The following is a 13,221-nucleotide window of genomic DNA, read 5'->3' on the forward strand; positions in this document are numbered from 1 at the left end:
GGGTTTATAAGGGTAAGTTTATAGATTTTATATGAATAGTAGTTAAATGAGTAACATAAATCATTTTATTGCATAGAATTTAAACTCCAACTAGAATTAAATCTCCGCTTGACTTAGGGTGTTAAAAAATATTAATTTAATATATTATTTTTAATAATATAAAATATTTATATTTTTAAAATACTTTAATTTTATTTTTAAATAATTATTTTGTATTAGGCTTAATGCTCAATTTGGTTCTTGGACTATATTCGATCTTTTTATTTTGATTTTTTTTTTTGGTCTCAAATTGATACTTAAATTATTATTATATTACCTGCTACTTAAACCCAATTTTTATAAAAGTGTTAAAAAAATCAATTAATATTTTTAATTCAAAATATGTCATGTGACATCTCTAATCATTTAAATTAAAACAAGTAACATTCATGGTTATTGAAATATTTTAAAAATATAAAATTAATTTTAAAACATTAAGATATTTTTTTAAAATACCATCGATTTTGGCCGATGTTGATCATCGTTGCACAAATTTTATTTTGGATTTTAATATACTTTTTTAAAAATTCAAATTATTCTTTAGAAAATATAATTTTTTGCAATTTTTTAAAATATTTCAGTTTTTCTAGAATTTTTTTCAATTTTCCGAAGTTAATTTTTTCAATTTTTAATTACGGGTCTATTATTTTGAATTCTTTTAATTTTTTCAATTTTTTAATTACGAGTCTATTATTTTGAATTCTTAGAATGCTTTATATAGTTTTGGTCTTTCGCAAATAAAATAAAATTTATTACATATTTTAAGAATATATTTTTTTAAATTTGAGGGTTTTTTGTAATTTTTTTAAATTTAATTATTTTTTCTATTTTTATAAATATTTGAAGTTTTTATATACTATTTTAACTTTTCAAATTTTACATTTATATATTTTTGAAATTTTTAAAAATAAATATTAAACTATTTGAATTATTTATATGTTATATTTTAATTTTTTAATTAATATAATTTACATAATATAAAAAGTAAAAAGAAAGCAATGTTATTCATTTTAATAGCTTCACGTGTTAATTTTTTTCCTAATCGTATGAATTAAAATATATAATGAAATGATAGTTTAAGTATTAAAAATAATAAAATAAATATTAAAATAAAAGAAGTGTTATTATTTGTGTAAAAAATAGATTTAATTCATAAAATATATATAAATTCAAAACATATCTATAAAATAGCCTCTAGGTATTGTATATAAGAGTGAGTATTCGATCGAGTCGAGTCGGATCGAGTCAAAAATTTTTGAGTTGGTCAAGTTAACAAATCCTATTTTAGCAACTAAACTCAATTTGAATTTTTTTCGAATCGAATTGAATCGAATAAAAAATTTCAAGTCAAATCGAGTCAAGTTAACGAATCCTATTAGTTATACTTAATGTTGCGTTTAGATGGACCGATTATTTAACTAGTAGACGAAGAACAAGATTATTTAACTACATGAACAATATAATGATTTTGCCTTTTAACTTAATGGGTAAACATTTATCAAAATGACGTAGTTTTATCTTTTCTTATTTAGATTTTTAAATAACTCAAATTGTGTAATTCATATTTGAGTTGAACCGAAAAACTTAATTTTTTATTCAAGTTGATCCGAATAACTTAGACTAACTCAAATAATTCGAACTATTTAATTTAAAATTTAAATTTTTATCAAATTTTTCAAATCGAATCGAATTTTGCTGATCCCTAATTGTATAGAAGAATAAAATAAAATAAAATAGAATAAGGCAAACTAAGCACTAAGCCTTTTATTCATAGAAGGTCAAAAGATAATGAAAGCTAAATAGTACATTATTGTTAAAATAGTCAACTAAATCAACGGCCAAGAACACTTGTGCAAGATAATATGCAACAAAACAACACACACTATCAAACATTTCTTCTCCTAGACAATGAGTGGATAGAAACTTGAAGTGAAACGAACCACTTTCATTTACTTGTCTCGCAGAACCAAAAAGAACAAATCAAAAGAATCAATGGCTTCAATCCCATGTACTTTTCAAATACCCTGTAGTTCAAAACCCGTAAATTCTCTTCCATCTCTGCCAAAGCTCAGTTCCAAGTTTCTAGGCTCTCAAAAAACTCTATCTTGGTCAAGGCCTTCAAGAATTGGACCCTCTAATGGTTCAAGAACTCAATGCTGGTTCAAGTTTGGTAAGAACGGCGTTGATGCTGAAGGTGCTGGCATTTATGGCAGCCAGGGCAGAGATGATTTTGACAGGGACGATGTTGAGCAGGTTGTTCTTTAAGCTTTATACTTTTGCAGCTTTGCTTTTCTTTGTCGAACAACTTGATCTTGTTCAATTTGTTCAGGTTATAGAAAGTGTGAGATTGTTTGCTTAATGGGTGTTTTTAGCTTTTTAATGCTATTTTTTCTTGTTTTTACTTATTGGTTGTTTGGTAATGAAGAAAAAGAACTAGGGAATTCAAGCATTTTCCCTGCCTGGAAAAGGAACCTAATTCTTCACCAGAGCTCTTAAAAGCTTAGATAGAGGATGCTAGATTGAAGGGTAGAAAACAATTTTCTTTTTAAATTCTTCGAGATGATTTCATGATGATATATCATTATTACAAACATATAAAGAGGATTGAAAATTAATCAACTTATTGAATGGTTGTTAATTATTATGTCATCTCCAGAGAATGGAAATGTGTGGATGTTAATAGATGAATCTCTTGTGAATATGTTGGAGTATCGTACCCTAGATTCATGCCCGAGTATGTGTTTGTTCGAACATAAATACTCTTTTTAAGGAACTGTTTGATACACGTATGTATACGAAAGCTTTCTTTGTTTCTTCCATTGATGGAGCTAATTTGTTTTGCAGTACTTCAATTACATGGGGATGCTTGCTGTCGAAGGTTCCTACGATAAGATGGAAGCTCTTTTGAACCAAAACATACACCCAGTAGACATTTTGTTGATGCTGGCTGCCTCGGAAGGCGACAAGCCGAAAATTGAAGAGCTGTTGAGAGCTGGAGCTAAGTATGATGTCAAGGATGCAGATGGGCGTACTGCCCTTGAGAGGGCTGTCAATGAAGAAATAAGAGACTTCATTCTCGGTTTCTCTGTGCAAAAACCTTGACATGGTCAAATCGATCTATTTCAATCACTGATATAAAACTTGATCTTGTCTGTTTATACCTAGTTTGAACATTGTTGGATAGAGAGAAAAAAGCTAGTGTTTCGTGTATTAAATCTGCCTATAAATTGGATAAACTTCCACTACCAGCTCAAATGATGATATAACTTTACTGATTTACACTGTCATCTGTATAATTTCATTCTGAAATACGGAAAATAAAATGGTGTTTATGGAAGTTTGAACATCTATTTGAAGTAAAGCTCAAGCAGCTTCTTCAAAGTGTCAAATACGCTCGTAAAAGGGTTAAATGCAACAGGAGCCTTTAGTTCAAGATCAGGGAATTCGTTTGTTAGAGCTTGTTGCATCCCAGGCATGGACATCATAGCAGCTAGCTGACTGTTGGACATCACTTGACAATCTTGTGGGGTGTCCTTGATTTTGCTTGGGTCATATCCGTAATTTGACAAGTACGATTTGTACTTCTCTATGAACTCATGTCCCGGATTTGGTGTTCTTGAGTAGATCTGAAACAATAATACCAGATTCACAAAGAACCAGTTTTACATATCTGAAATATTGAGATTCTGAATCAACTGTTGTATTTCTGTATGATTTGAACAAGAAATCAGTCTTTTGCCTCGATATACTCGTATCTAATATCTGTGTTAAGAACACCCGTACTGTAATGAGTATTTAATGTATGCTTCATCAAATATGCTATTTGTTTACCTGGATAAAACTTGTGTCTTTTGCTCCTGAAACAAGGGAGAAATTGTCATAATCGGTAGCAATCACATCGTAAGGTTCTTTGGGGATGAAAGGCAATGTAGGGAAACGAAGGTAGCACTTCTCTTTAATCATCTCTTGCTTTTCTAAATCAGTTTCATTCTTCACCAAATCTTCATCTGAAAGGCATTGAACCTTTCCTCTTATTCCGGTAATATACCCGTCCGGCCCTCCATGAACACAAAACGTATCAACCTGTATAGCAGGTGTTTTCATGTCGAATGTATAAACTCCCTGCAAATTAATTGATTACAACATGTGTGGTTTTAGCAATCAAAGTTTGGGAGTCAAAAAAAAGTTTTGACAGGATGAAATCTATAACAGTAATGAAGATGAGATAAGCAACTAGTACTAGCTTCCAGTTCTGAAAAAACTAGCTTGAAATCCGGTTCGATTTTTTATTCGTTGAATTGCATATGGTAAAGTGAAACTCAAGAAACCTATGATGATTGAAATAGTTCAAGCTTCTGTCAGTCACAACAATAGCAGGTAAAATTAAAATATTTGTGGAGACCTGCACCCGTATAGTGATCAGAAAGTTTTACAGTTTCCCACAAAAAGTGACTCTCAAGTATGAGCTTAAGTCTCTACAAATATATTATAGCGGATCCTCAGAGTTTCTCAATATGGGAGTAAATCAGTAAAGTGTCACAAAATCAGTTATGTATCTAGCTTTTAGGGTGTGTTTGGTTAGGTGGAAAAGTGGAGAGATGGGAGGAGGGAGTGGAAAAGTGTAAAGAAAATATATTTGGGGTGTGCTTGGTTGGAAAGAAAAGTGAGAGAAAAGAAAATAGGAGGGGTGATCATTTTCCATCCTCATGCCTTCAAACCAATTCTTATAAATTGGAATGATGTGAGAGAAAATGGAAGAAGTGTATGTTAGTTCAAATTATATATTTTTCAATTGTTTTATTTTATCTTCCCTACCAAGGACACCTATGGAAAGAATATTTATATTTTCCATCTTTCTATTTTTCTACCCCTTCAATTTTCTGTCCTTCCAATTTCCTTTCCACTCTACCAACAAAGCCTTAATGTTTACCTGAGTGCAATGACAGTCTTCTTGACCCTGTCCTGCAAATCCGCGTTTGAGTGATGCTACTTCGAACCACCTTCCAGAATATCTAACAGGATCAAAGTTCTTTGCTGTCATCCCTCTCATCATCATTAGCTTTCCATTTCCTTCACCAGAATCTTCTTCAAGGGGTAGAGTTAGTTCATTATCCGTGGCACTTGCAAGCTGGCAGATGCTGGGGTGATGAGATAAATCAGCAGCAAGAACCTACCAACGAATGGCAATTAAGTATAAAACATAAAGCACTTCGTACTGCAATGCTAAGATTTCCACATAGAGGGCATTGGAATTTGGAAAGTACTTATCCCAACATCTAGACAACTTTGAAGCTTAATTTGAGTGGATATTTGAATTTCTTACAATCTTAATAGTGTTACCACATGCAGGGATGCCTTTTTCATACTGAAAAGAAGCTTATAAACTGACGAACCATTAGACAAACCTCTTCGGATAAATTCATCAAACAATGACAAAACCATTGGGAATAGAAAAAAAGCAACTACCTCACCTGGTTTGTTTGAGACAAAAATATCAAAGATGCAAGGCCTGAAACAATATGACTTGCAATAACTTTATTAGGAGGGCTCTTGATAGAGCAATTTAATGTCAGCTTTCCAGGCAATCCCCTGTAATAGCGACACAGTCAAATGTCAAAGATAAGGGTTAAATGTTAGAGCATGTTGATGGGTTTCTGAAATTCTAAAAACCCATCAATTAAGACACATGAAACATCTAAAATGAAGTACCCTATCGCCAACCTTTATTATGCAAACTCAATACCAAAACTGCTATTAAACCATATATAATTGTGAAGCCATGATCATCTCGCTTTAAAGGTTCACAAATGCCCTCATACATAATAACAAAATGTCAAGTAAAACAAGCAGCATTTTCACCAATTCTACACACTATTCGAGCTACCATTTTTCTCTTTCATGAATTCTCAACTTTCCAGTAAACTTCAATCAAAAACCCTATAATAAAGCTAAATGAAAGAAACCCAGATAAAAAAAGAAAAGACCCATCAATAAGAAGAATGGGAGAAGTTGAAGGTACCTGGGAATATGAGGAGGATGAGAGGATGAACAACATTGGAAGAGAAGCAGTGGTGAAGTTTGATGATAAAGAATTGCGTTCACCATAGTTATCTGCCTTTAAGCCCTTAACTTTTTGTCTATAATGCTTCAATACAATCTCTCTCTTTCTCTAAAAGTTGTTCCAATTGAACTCTCTTTAATCTGCTTTCACTTTTTTCTTTCTTTTTCAGCTAATCTTTGCTTTTGAGCTCCAATTTATATTCACTGTTGGGAACTTCTGAAAATATCTAGAAAAGGAGGACGTTTAATGTTTACAGTTAATAATGGTTAACATCATGCAATAAAACATAGTAAATCTGTAAATGGGATATTTGTGATGTTGGGTCAGTCTCCAATCTTTGCATTTTGTATATAAATAAGGTCCCATGACATGTACTCAACTATACAATTTTTTTACATGATTTTGACGATTCAGTTGTTCAACATGACAATTCAGTTTTTTTTTTTTACATTGACGTTGAATATTTAATATATTAATAGTGTATTTTTTTATTTTATAAATAATTTTAAAAATTGATATAATTTTTAATATTTATTTTAAATATTTTAATATACTCAGAGTATTTATTTAAAAACATTATTTAATAAAATTTTAAAGGTGTCCTTTTATATAAATTTTAATAAATATATATTTTCTCAATTTTTTAATAATATTCTTGACCCACACATCAGTGATAAGTGTAGCATGATTTAGTTTTTCAGTCTATTTTGAAGCCAGTAGCCCAGTACGAATAAAACAAAAATAAATTTTAAAAAATACAACCCATGAATTACAGGCCTGTTAACAGCAAGATGAAATGCCACGTCATTCTTAAATAGCAACCTACGACAAAAATTACGCCACGTCATTACCTTCCAAATAGGAGATGAACACTCTTATAAACTAACTCTTTTCAATGCTCTTGATTGTTTCCCCCTTTTCTTTTCCCCCCTCTGCCCTAACCCAGCCGGCATACTTTGGAAACCCGACCCGAAAAATATTCGGGTTCCTAACTGATCCCTTCAGCTTCTCCATACTCAGGTTTTAGCTTCTCTCTGTTAAAATTTATGTTTTTATTTGCACTTTATTGATTTCTTATTTGTTCTTAAATGTAAAACTTTTTTATAATAAATTTTATAGTTTTAAGTTGTTTATCTGATAAAATATGGGATTTTGAGACTTGGGTTTGTTGAAATGAGTGATTTTGAAATCTGGGTTGACGTCGAAAGCACTTGTTTTTGTTTTCTTTGTAATTTGTTTGTGTATAGTAATGGGTCTTTCTTGTTGTTTAGTATTGTAGGTTGGCTTCTGAATTGGACTTTTAAATTAGACGTTCAAAAGTTGGACTTAAAATCAATTGAAGAAATTTTATTGAATATCTACAAAATTGGTTTGTGAAGAAATGTCTTTGATACATTGTGACAACCTGTAAATTATTAAATTCCAGTTGTTTAGGGCTCTAGTAATGGATTTGTCTCTATGATCTTAAAAAGGTATTTATGAAGTATAGCATTGAGACATATGGGTAGTTAAGTCTTGGGAGTATTCTGTCTATATTGTGAGAGTTTGAAGAGTTACAATGTGTATTTGAATTACGAAGTATCTATCCCTATGTGATTTTCAATGATAATTTTTTTTTTTTTGTATGCAGACCTTTTAGTTCTTCCATGTGACATGCATAATTGATAGTCACATTTACTGCTTTTTCAGAGCTTCGAAATGTCAACTGGCCCTGGACTTGAGTCTCTTGTAGATCGTAAGCATACTGTGATAACCCCTTTGTTTCTTGGAATGTTATAAGCGCAAACAAAAAGTGGGGCTGCATCCGCCTCTACCTTCAGACCCTTTCTCTATTCCTTATCTTCTTGAACATTTTCTGTCGAAGTTATTGTGTGTTGGCATTGTTTATCGTCTTTGTCTTTATCAAACTCTGAACCATCTTCCTTTATGAACAGAGACAATCTCAGTCATCACGAATGATGGGCGCAACATAGTGGTATGTTAAGGAATTCTTGCTATGCATTTCTTTATCCTTTTGAAATAAGATAATTTTATTTGCTTAATTCTAAACTATTTTAGTTTCAATGAGATCCTAATTTGCAACATTACTCCTTTGTTTTTCCTCTCCCAAATGCCCAGGGAGTCTTAAAAGGCTTTGACCAGGCCACAAATATCATTCTCGATGAATCTCATGAACGTGTGTACTCCACCAAGGTTCGTGCCCTTATTCAACTCATTTTGTACATTTAACCACTGGCACCTAGTTGATTGAAGAAGCAAGAGGTTTTTCTTTATCATAATTCAAAATACATATGAACAACTTCTTAGCCTCTATTTGATCCTTTCTTTCCCGTCGTTTGTTCATCCTAAATATGAATTTATTCAATTGGAATAGTTTTATTATGATTTACGAGTTGAAATTTGCAGGAAGGTGTTCAGCAGCTTGTATTGGGTTTGTACATAATAAGAGGCGACAACATGTACGTCGCTTTTCGGTTTCGTTTTCTATTCATTATTTGGAATTTTCAGTTGTTAACTCGGTTGACTTCCTTAGCATTTTATGCTTTTCATTATTGCAGAAGTGTTGTTGGTGAACTAGATGAAGAGCTTGATTCTGCTCTTGACTTGTCAAACCTTAGAGCACATCCTCTGAAGCCTGTTATCCATTGATTGAACAATGAAAGCTCATGGAGTTGCTATAGACAACATGTATTAATTTTTTGATGCATTTTTTGTTATATTTTATTGGTAGCTGTTTAAATGCTTCATTTATATTGATCATGAGCTAGCATAAAAGGTGAAATTTTGAATGCTGATATCTAATCTGGGACTCAATGTAAGGGTTGCAAATTCAACTGAAAATAAATGAACTCTCTGATTTGCGAAAATCCAATGACATATGTACAAATTAAATATCCTCTTGTAAAATCAAGACTAACCAAAAACGAACTGAAAGAATGACTTGTTGAATTGATCAATCATCCTAAGAGACTATTATTGAGATTTCCACGGGTGAGCAAGTTATAAAATGCATCTGTCTTGTCACCTCCGCTGCTTTCACTTCCTTTTGAAGGAAGATCAGTTGGATTCGTTGTTGATGGACCAGTCCTTAATGGAAGATCAGTTGGATTTGCTGGTGAAGATGCTGGCCTTTTTACAGATACAAAAGCCACTTTCCTCGTATTAGACATCACTTTTAAACTATCAGAGATAGCAGAAGTGCAGGCATCTGCAACCGAGTAAGCTTGGGATACATTTTTCAGTTCACTGTTTTCTAAGAAAACAGCGTCATCTCCGTTTTCAGCAACATTTTCAACCTGCATCTTCTCACCGTCATGGTCTATTGTGATGTCAGTTATAGAGCCTTTCATAGGAGGTGATGTTTCTGCATCAGCCTTCTCAGCAGTTGGTTCATCATCTACTTTTTCAGCAACATTTTTGATGGATCAGATTATTGTCTTAATCCAATTAAGGTACCCTAGTAAAGAGTCTAGTTGATGAACGTTTTTACCTCCAAGAAACGACTCGATAGTCTCATACTGCACTGCATTACCTCCTGCTGAAACTTCTCCATCATTGCCCCTTTCTTGCATTTCAATCTCACATCTATTTGTCCTCTCAACCAATACAAACTTATCCGTGTTCCAGACACACTCTAGGGTGACAAAGTCCTCTTTTTTCGGAAAAAACTCTCTATATACCTGCATCATTGTGAAGTAAAAAGGCTAAGGCTCCACTTCTATGCAACTGGACCATAAGAATCTACCAAATATGGACCATGGGTCAACCTCAATTCCTTGATGAGTTATTTTAATGGACTGTTTCTTTTGGGAGAGAGAAGAGACAGTGTTGAACACTGGGACCGTATCAAGTAATATCTGCAAAAAGGAAACTAAAGTTTGAATTCCATGCTACTTAAAACAGGTCCATTAACCATGTAAATTCAATTAATGCAGTCACATAATGACCTAAATGGGATATATAACTGTTTCTACAAAATTCAACTATTCAATTGGAAGTTTTTAAACTTACTTGTTGAACCAAAACTCGAAGGCGTGCAAGGAGAGCTAAAACAGTCAGAGAAAATCCCATAAAAAATGAGCGAGCTACCAGAGTAGATATTTCACTATAACATTGTCAAGGTAGTCAAAAGATGATAGAATTTCTTTGATGGCTTTAGCACATGTATTTTAAGGATTCACCAATATATGAGTCACTACCTAGCCTATTAACACAAAACAAAATCTAAAGTCAACTTTCAACCTCTATTTTGAAGTCTCCCAATCCTTATGTATTATCCAATTTAATAAAAGAAACTCATAGAGGATACGTCGCTGCTCTCAACATTGGCTCAACAATCTGCAAGAGAAACACAGAAACCATCCATATATAAATACTGAGGCAGGAAGCAGGATGAATGCGCATGATTACATAGTTATTTGGTCACAATAATCCTCGATAGTTGCATCCAGCCAACTGCCTCAAGGATGTGGTATTGCTCGAATTTAAAGATACCAAAAATATAAACTAATAAAAGTCATCAAAGAATTAATACATGATAATCTTAAGCGGGGACTGGTAATAGAATATCTGAATTTTTATAATATACACCATTATGCCAACTAATTTTCTTTTTTTATATTTCCAGTACAACCAAAACACTAAACAAGGGAATTGAAGAAGTAAGTTGAGATGCAACATAAACATACAGATAGACAAGAAGGCTACAGGCACAATAATGTAAATGAAAATAATAATGAAATCTAAAGATGATAAATCTAAGACAAAAGGAATCGGAATAAATTTTTGGATTGAGGACAAAGTCAGGCAAGAAAATCAATAAGCTAGCAAAGTAAAAGATAATAATTTCAACGAAACTGGTAATAACAAGCAATATAGTATGAGGACGAAATGAGAACGAAATATGTACTTGTGATAGTAAGCGTGCTGCCCCCAAAAGTCGGTCCATAAAATTAGGTTTTCCAACATCATTTTTTCTTCTCTTCAAACTGTAAAGCAAACAAAATGAATGAACTCCAAAATTTAGTCTCCGCTAAATACATATCAATATCTGATCATAGAAAATGACATGATTAAAGTTCAAGCTTAAGAGTGATTGTCAGGTGAGACAATATTGCAACTTATTCTTGCATCACCTCCTATACCAAAAGATGCATTAGACAAAGAGATAACAACCTACATATCCATGGCTGCAGCATAAATAATCCTTTTGATTTTAGGCTCCCTAAGCTACTGCAAATTTGCATCAACCAATAGAAAACAAATGCATTGCTTTTTTTCTCAGTCCTTGTGAAGCCAAAGCCAGTATTCAAATACATGTAGTTCACCGATCAAATGTAAATGTAGTAACTGTTAATATGCATACCTTTCTAAAAGTTGCACCTTTTGTTTAGGTCTGATTCCAGTGATAACTAGAAAGCAGGAACTTATTAATTCCTCCAAATTAGCAGATTTCAACAATCTCAAGTCCCTCCTTACCTAATTTCACACAGAAAAGAAAATTTTGGCACGCATAAGATGAAAATAGAATTAACAAAAATTCTCGAGTATTAAATTGGTTATATAACTCATCACCTGGGAAACAAGGATTTTAACTCGTTCCTTCTTTAAAAAAACAACAGATAGAAAAAGTTCAGATCTTATAGTTATAATGTCCTTTTCTCTTCCCTCAGCTTTCTCGGCAATCAAACATCTTTTCTCAAACTGGGCATTATCCTTTCTAACAAAAAGAACCATATACAACCCAAAACTCCTATAAATTTATCTCCTCCTCTTTCGGTCTCTCAACTTTCTCACCATCCAAACAAACCCCAGAAAACTAAAACCCCAAAAAAATCAAATTAAGAAGAAATAAAATTAACCTTTAAAAGATACTGAAAATATGATGACCTTCTATGCTGGTTCTTGTTCTTGTAAACAATTCTTTCGAAGATGCCACACTCTACTTCAAGCTGACCCAAAAGAGACTTCAATATCTCTTCTTTCGTAGAATCAATTTCAGAATCCATCGTTTTGCTTCTTCCTGTTTTCTTTCGCAGATTATTAACCAAAATTCAATACAGGTAAGGGTTTAAGGTTGTCTTTTAAGGGTTTTGGACCAAGAAGAAGAAGAAACCGCTAGATCCTACAAAATTTGGGTTTTAACCTAAGATTTACTAACGGGCTGTAAAAGATTATAAACGAAGATTTGGGTTTGGAACAATGAATCCAATTAAATTGGGCTCATACAAAAACCAATTTTTTTTTCTTGCATAAACAGACTACTTCAGTACAAACATCAACAAGACGTATAGTTGATTCAAAATTTTAAAATAAAAAATTGAACAAGTATATTAAGATATTGTTTAATCAAATACTGTACCAACAATGAGATATGAGAGCCTGTTTATGGAGGATTTGATGAGAAGTTAGAAAAAACATTTAAAGGTTATAATGAGTTGATTGAAAGTGAAAAAGTAACTATCTTTTCTTATGATACCAAACAAGAAACTAACACCCAAAATTTGATGTTTGTGTTGATTACTTGTGTTACATAGTTATAATAAAAACAATCTAATCCGAGTCCGAGTCCCATCTAATATAATAAAATACTATGAACATCCTAAATGCAGAGTTTTTACAATACAATTAAACCATTACAACATATTGATATTATATTTCGCATACTTTTTAATTATATAATTATGTTTAATATTTTCTAAAAATATATATAATTTTCGATGTATTAATAATTCCAAATTATATGGATTTTGAAATATCTTTGATCTCATATAACTATTTTCTCTTTGGGAAGTGGGGTGCAAAGAAAATCTTTGCTAGTCATTTCTATAGTTTCTGTTTGGTGCAAAGATGTATTTTCATTGTCGGTGACAACTTTTTTTATATTTATTTAATTTATATCTTAAGCTTTTTATCTATAATCTAAACTGTTTATCTCTATCTATATTGGGGTAATGAATTAACTAAATATTAATTTAGGTGAGAAATTATTAAATTATTTTTATATATTAGAAGTAAATTAACTTTTATTCTTTTACATTTTTAATAAAAATTAATATATAATTTGTAAATATTGATGTTTGAATATATGACATATCACATGTATTAATAAAATATTTTAT

The 13,221-nt window shown here is 31.8% G+C and overlaps 4 protein-coding genes across 8 annotated transcripts; 2 read left to right on the forward strand and 2 right to left on the reverse strand.

Annotated features, from left to right (window-relative positions):
* Positions 1–1,916: 1,916 nt before the first annotated feature.
* On the forward strand, positions 1,917–3,254 carry LOC108480170 (protein LHCP TRANSLOCATION DEFECT). The gene is made up of 2 exons (XM_017783066.2): positions 1,917–2,292; positions 2,884–3,254. The coding sequence occupies exons 1-2, from the start codon at positions 2,032–2,034 to the stop codon at positions 3,139–3,141; spliced, it is 519 nt and encodes a 172-aa protein (XP_017638555.1). The 5' UTR covers positions 1,917–2,031; the 3' UTR covers positions 3,142–3,254.
* LOC108480169 (chloroplastic lipocalin) lies at positions 3,241–6,408 on the reverse strand. Of its 3 annotated transcripts, XM_017783065.2 has the most exons (5): positions 6,059–6,408; positions 5,511–5,628; positions 4,970–5,209; positions 3,871–4,161; positions 3,241–3,665 (listed from the first exon to the last, which is right to left on the reverse strand). In XM_017783065.2, exons 1-5 carry the CDS (start codon positions 6,142–6,144, stop codon positions 3,387–3,389), a joined length of 1,014 nt encoding a protein of 337 aa, XP_017638554.1. In that variant the 5' UTR covers positions 6,145–6,408; the 3' UTR covers positions 3,241–3,386. The 3 variants fall into 3 exon arrangements, with proteins under 3 accessions (XP_017638554.1, XP_052886266.1, XP_052886270.1); XM_053030306.1 differs by lacking the exon at positions 5,511–5,628 and having other exon boundaries at positions 4,970–5,177; positions 6,059–6,405; XM_053030310.1 differs by lacking the exon at positions 5,511–5,628 and having other exon boundaries at positions 6,059–6,405.
* A 568-nt stretch (positions 6,409–6,976) lies between these two features.
* On the forward strand, positions 6,977–8,967 carry LOC108480352 (sm-like protein LSM8). 2 transcript variants are annotated; one of them, XM_017783318.2, is made up of 6 exons: positions 6,977–7,120; positions 7,731–7,835; positions 8,035–8,075; positions 8,219–8,293; positions 8,507–8,559; positions 8,659–8,967. In XM_017783318.2, exons 2-6 carry the CDS (start codon positions 7,799–7,801, stop codon positions 8,747–8,749), a joined length of 297 nt encoding a protein of 98 aa, XP_017638807.1. In that variant the 5' UTR covers positions 6,977–7,120; positions 7,731–7,798; the 3' UTR covers positions 8,750–8,967. The 2 variants fall into 2 exon arrangements, with proteins under 2 accessions (XP_017638807.1, XP_017638808.1); XM_017783319.2 differs by having other exon boundaries at positions 6,981–7,120; positions 7,790–7,835.
* On the reverse strand, positions 8,930–12,491 carry LOC108480351 (uncharacterized). Of its 2 annotated transcripts, none has more exons than XM_017783317.2 (8): positions 11,962–12,491; positions 11,466–11,578; positions 11,010–11,088; positions 10,410–10,438; positions 10,112–10,205; positions 9,868–9,957; positions 9,591–9,780; positions 8,930–9,497 (listed from the first exon to the last, which is right to left on the reverse strand). In XM_017783317.2, the coding sequence occupies exons 1-8, from the start codon at positions 12,106–12,108 to the stop codon at positions 9,058–9,060; spliced, it is 1,182 nt and encodes a 393-aa protein (XP_017638806.1). In that variant the 5' UTR covers positions 12,109–12,491; the 3' UTR covers positions 8,930–9,057. The 2 variants fall into 2 exon arrangements, with proteins under 2 accessions (XP_017638806.1, XP_017638805.1); XM_017783316.2 differs by having other exon boundaries at positions 11,675–12,094.
* Positions 12,492–13,221: the final 730 nt, after the last annotated feature.

Source organism: Gossypium arboreum, chromosome 1 (assembly GCF_025698485.1).
Source record: "Gossypium arboreum isolate Shixiya-1 chromosome 1, ASM2569848v2, whole genome shotgun sequence".
Taxonomy (NCBI): domain Eukaryota; kingdom Viridiplantae; phylum Streptophyta; class Magnoliopsida; order Malvales; family Malvaceae; genus Gossypium; species Gossypium arboreum.

Bases quoted from the DNA above. Each gene is read 5' to 3' on its own strand.
- LOC108480352 (XM_017783318.2), top strand. From the start codon at position 7,799: ATGTCAACTGGCCCTGGACTTGAGTCTCTTGTAGATC. The intron at 8,294-8,506 runs GTTCGTGCCCTT...TGAAATTTGCAG, and splicing joins AACGTGTGTACTCCACCAAG to GAAGGTGTTCAGCAGCTTGT. The intron at 8,560-8,658 runs GTACGTCGCTTT...TCATTATTGCAG, and splicing joins ATAATAAGAGGCGACAACAT to AAGTGTTGTTGGTGAACTAG.
- LOC108480351 (XM_017783316.2), bottom strand. From the start codon at position 11,836: ATGGTTCTTTTTGTTAGAAAGGATAATGCCCAGTTTGAGAAAAGATGT. The intron at 10,206-10,409 runs GTATCCTCTATG...ACAATGTTATAG, and splicing joins CCAATGTTGAGAGCAGCGAC to TGAAATATCTACTCTGGTAG. The intron at 9,781-9,867 runs GTTGACCCATGG...ACAATGATGCAG, and splicing joins TAACTCATCAAGGAATTGAG to GTATATAGAGAGTTTTTTCC.
- LOC108480170 (XM_017783066.2), top strand. From the start codon at position 2,032: ATGGCTTCAATCCCATGTACTTTTCAAATACCCTGTAGTTCAAAACCC. The intron at 2,293-2,883 runs GTTGTTCTTTAA...TTTGTTTTGCAG, and splicing joins ACAGGGACGATGTTGAGCAG to TACTTCAATTACATGGGGAT.
- LOC108480169 (XM_017783065.2), bottom strand. From the start codon at position 6,144: ATGGTGAACGCAATTCTTTATCATCAAACTTCACCACTGCTTCTCTTC. The intron at 5,210-5,510 runs GTGAGGTAGTTG...ATTCGTTGGTAG, and splicing joins TTTTGTCTCAAACAAACCAG to GTTCTTGCTGCTGATTTATC. The intron at 3,666-3,870 runs GTAAACAAATAG...TTATTGTTTCAG, and splicing joins AAGACACAAGTTTTATCCAG to ATCTACTCAAGAACACCAAA.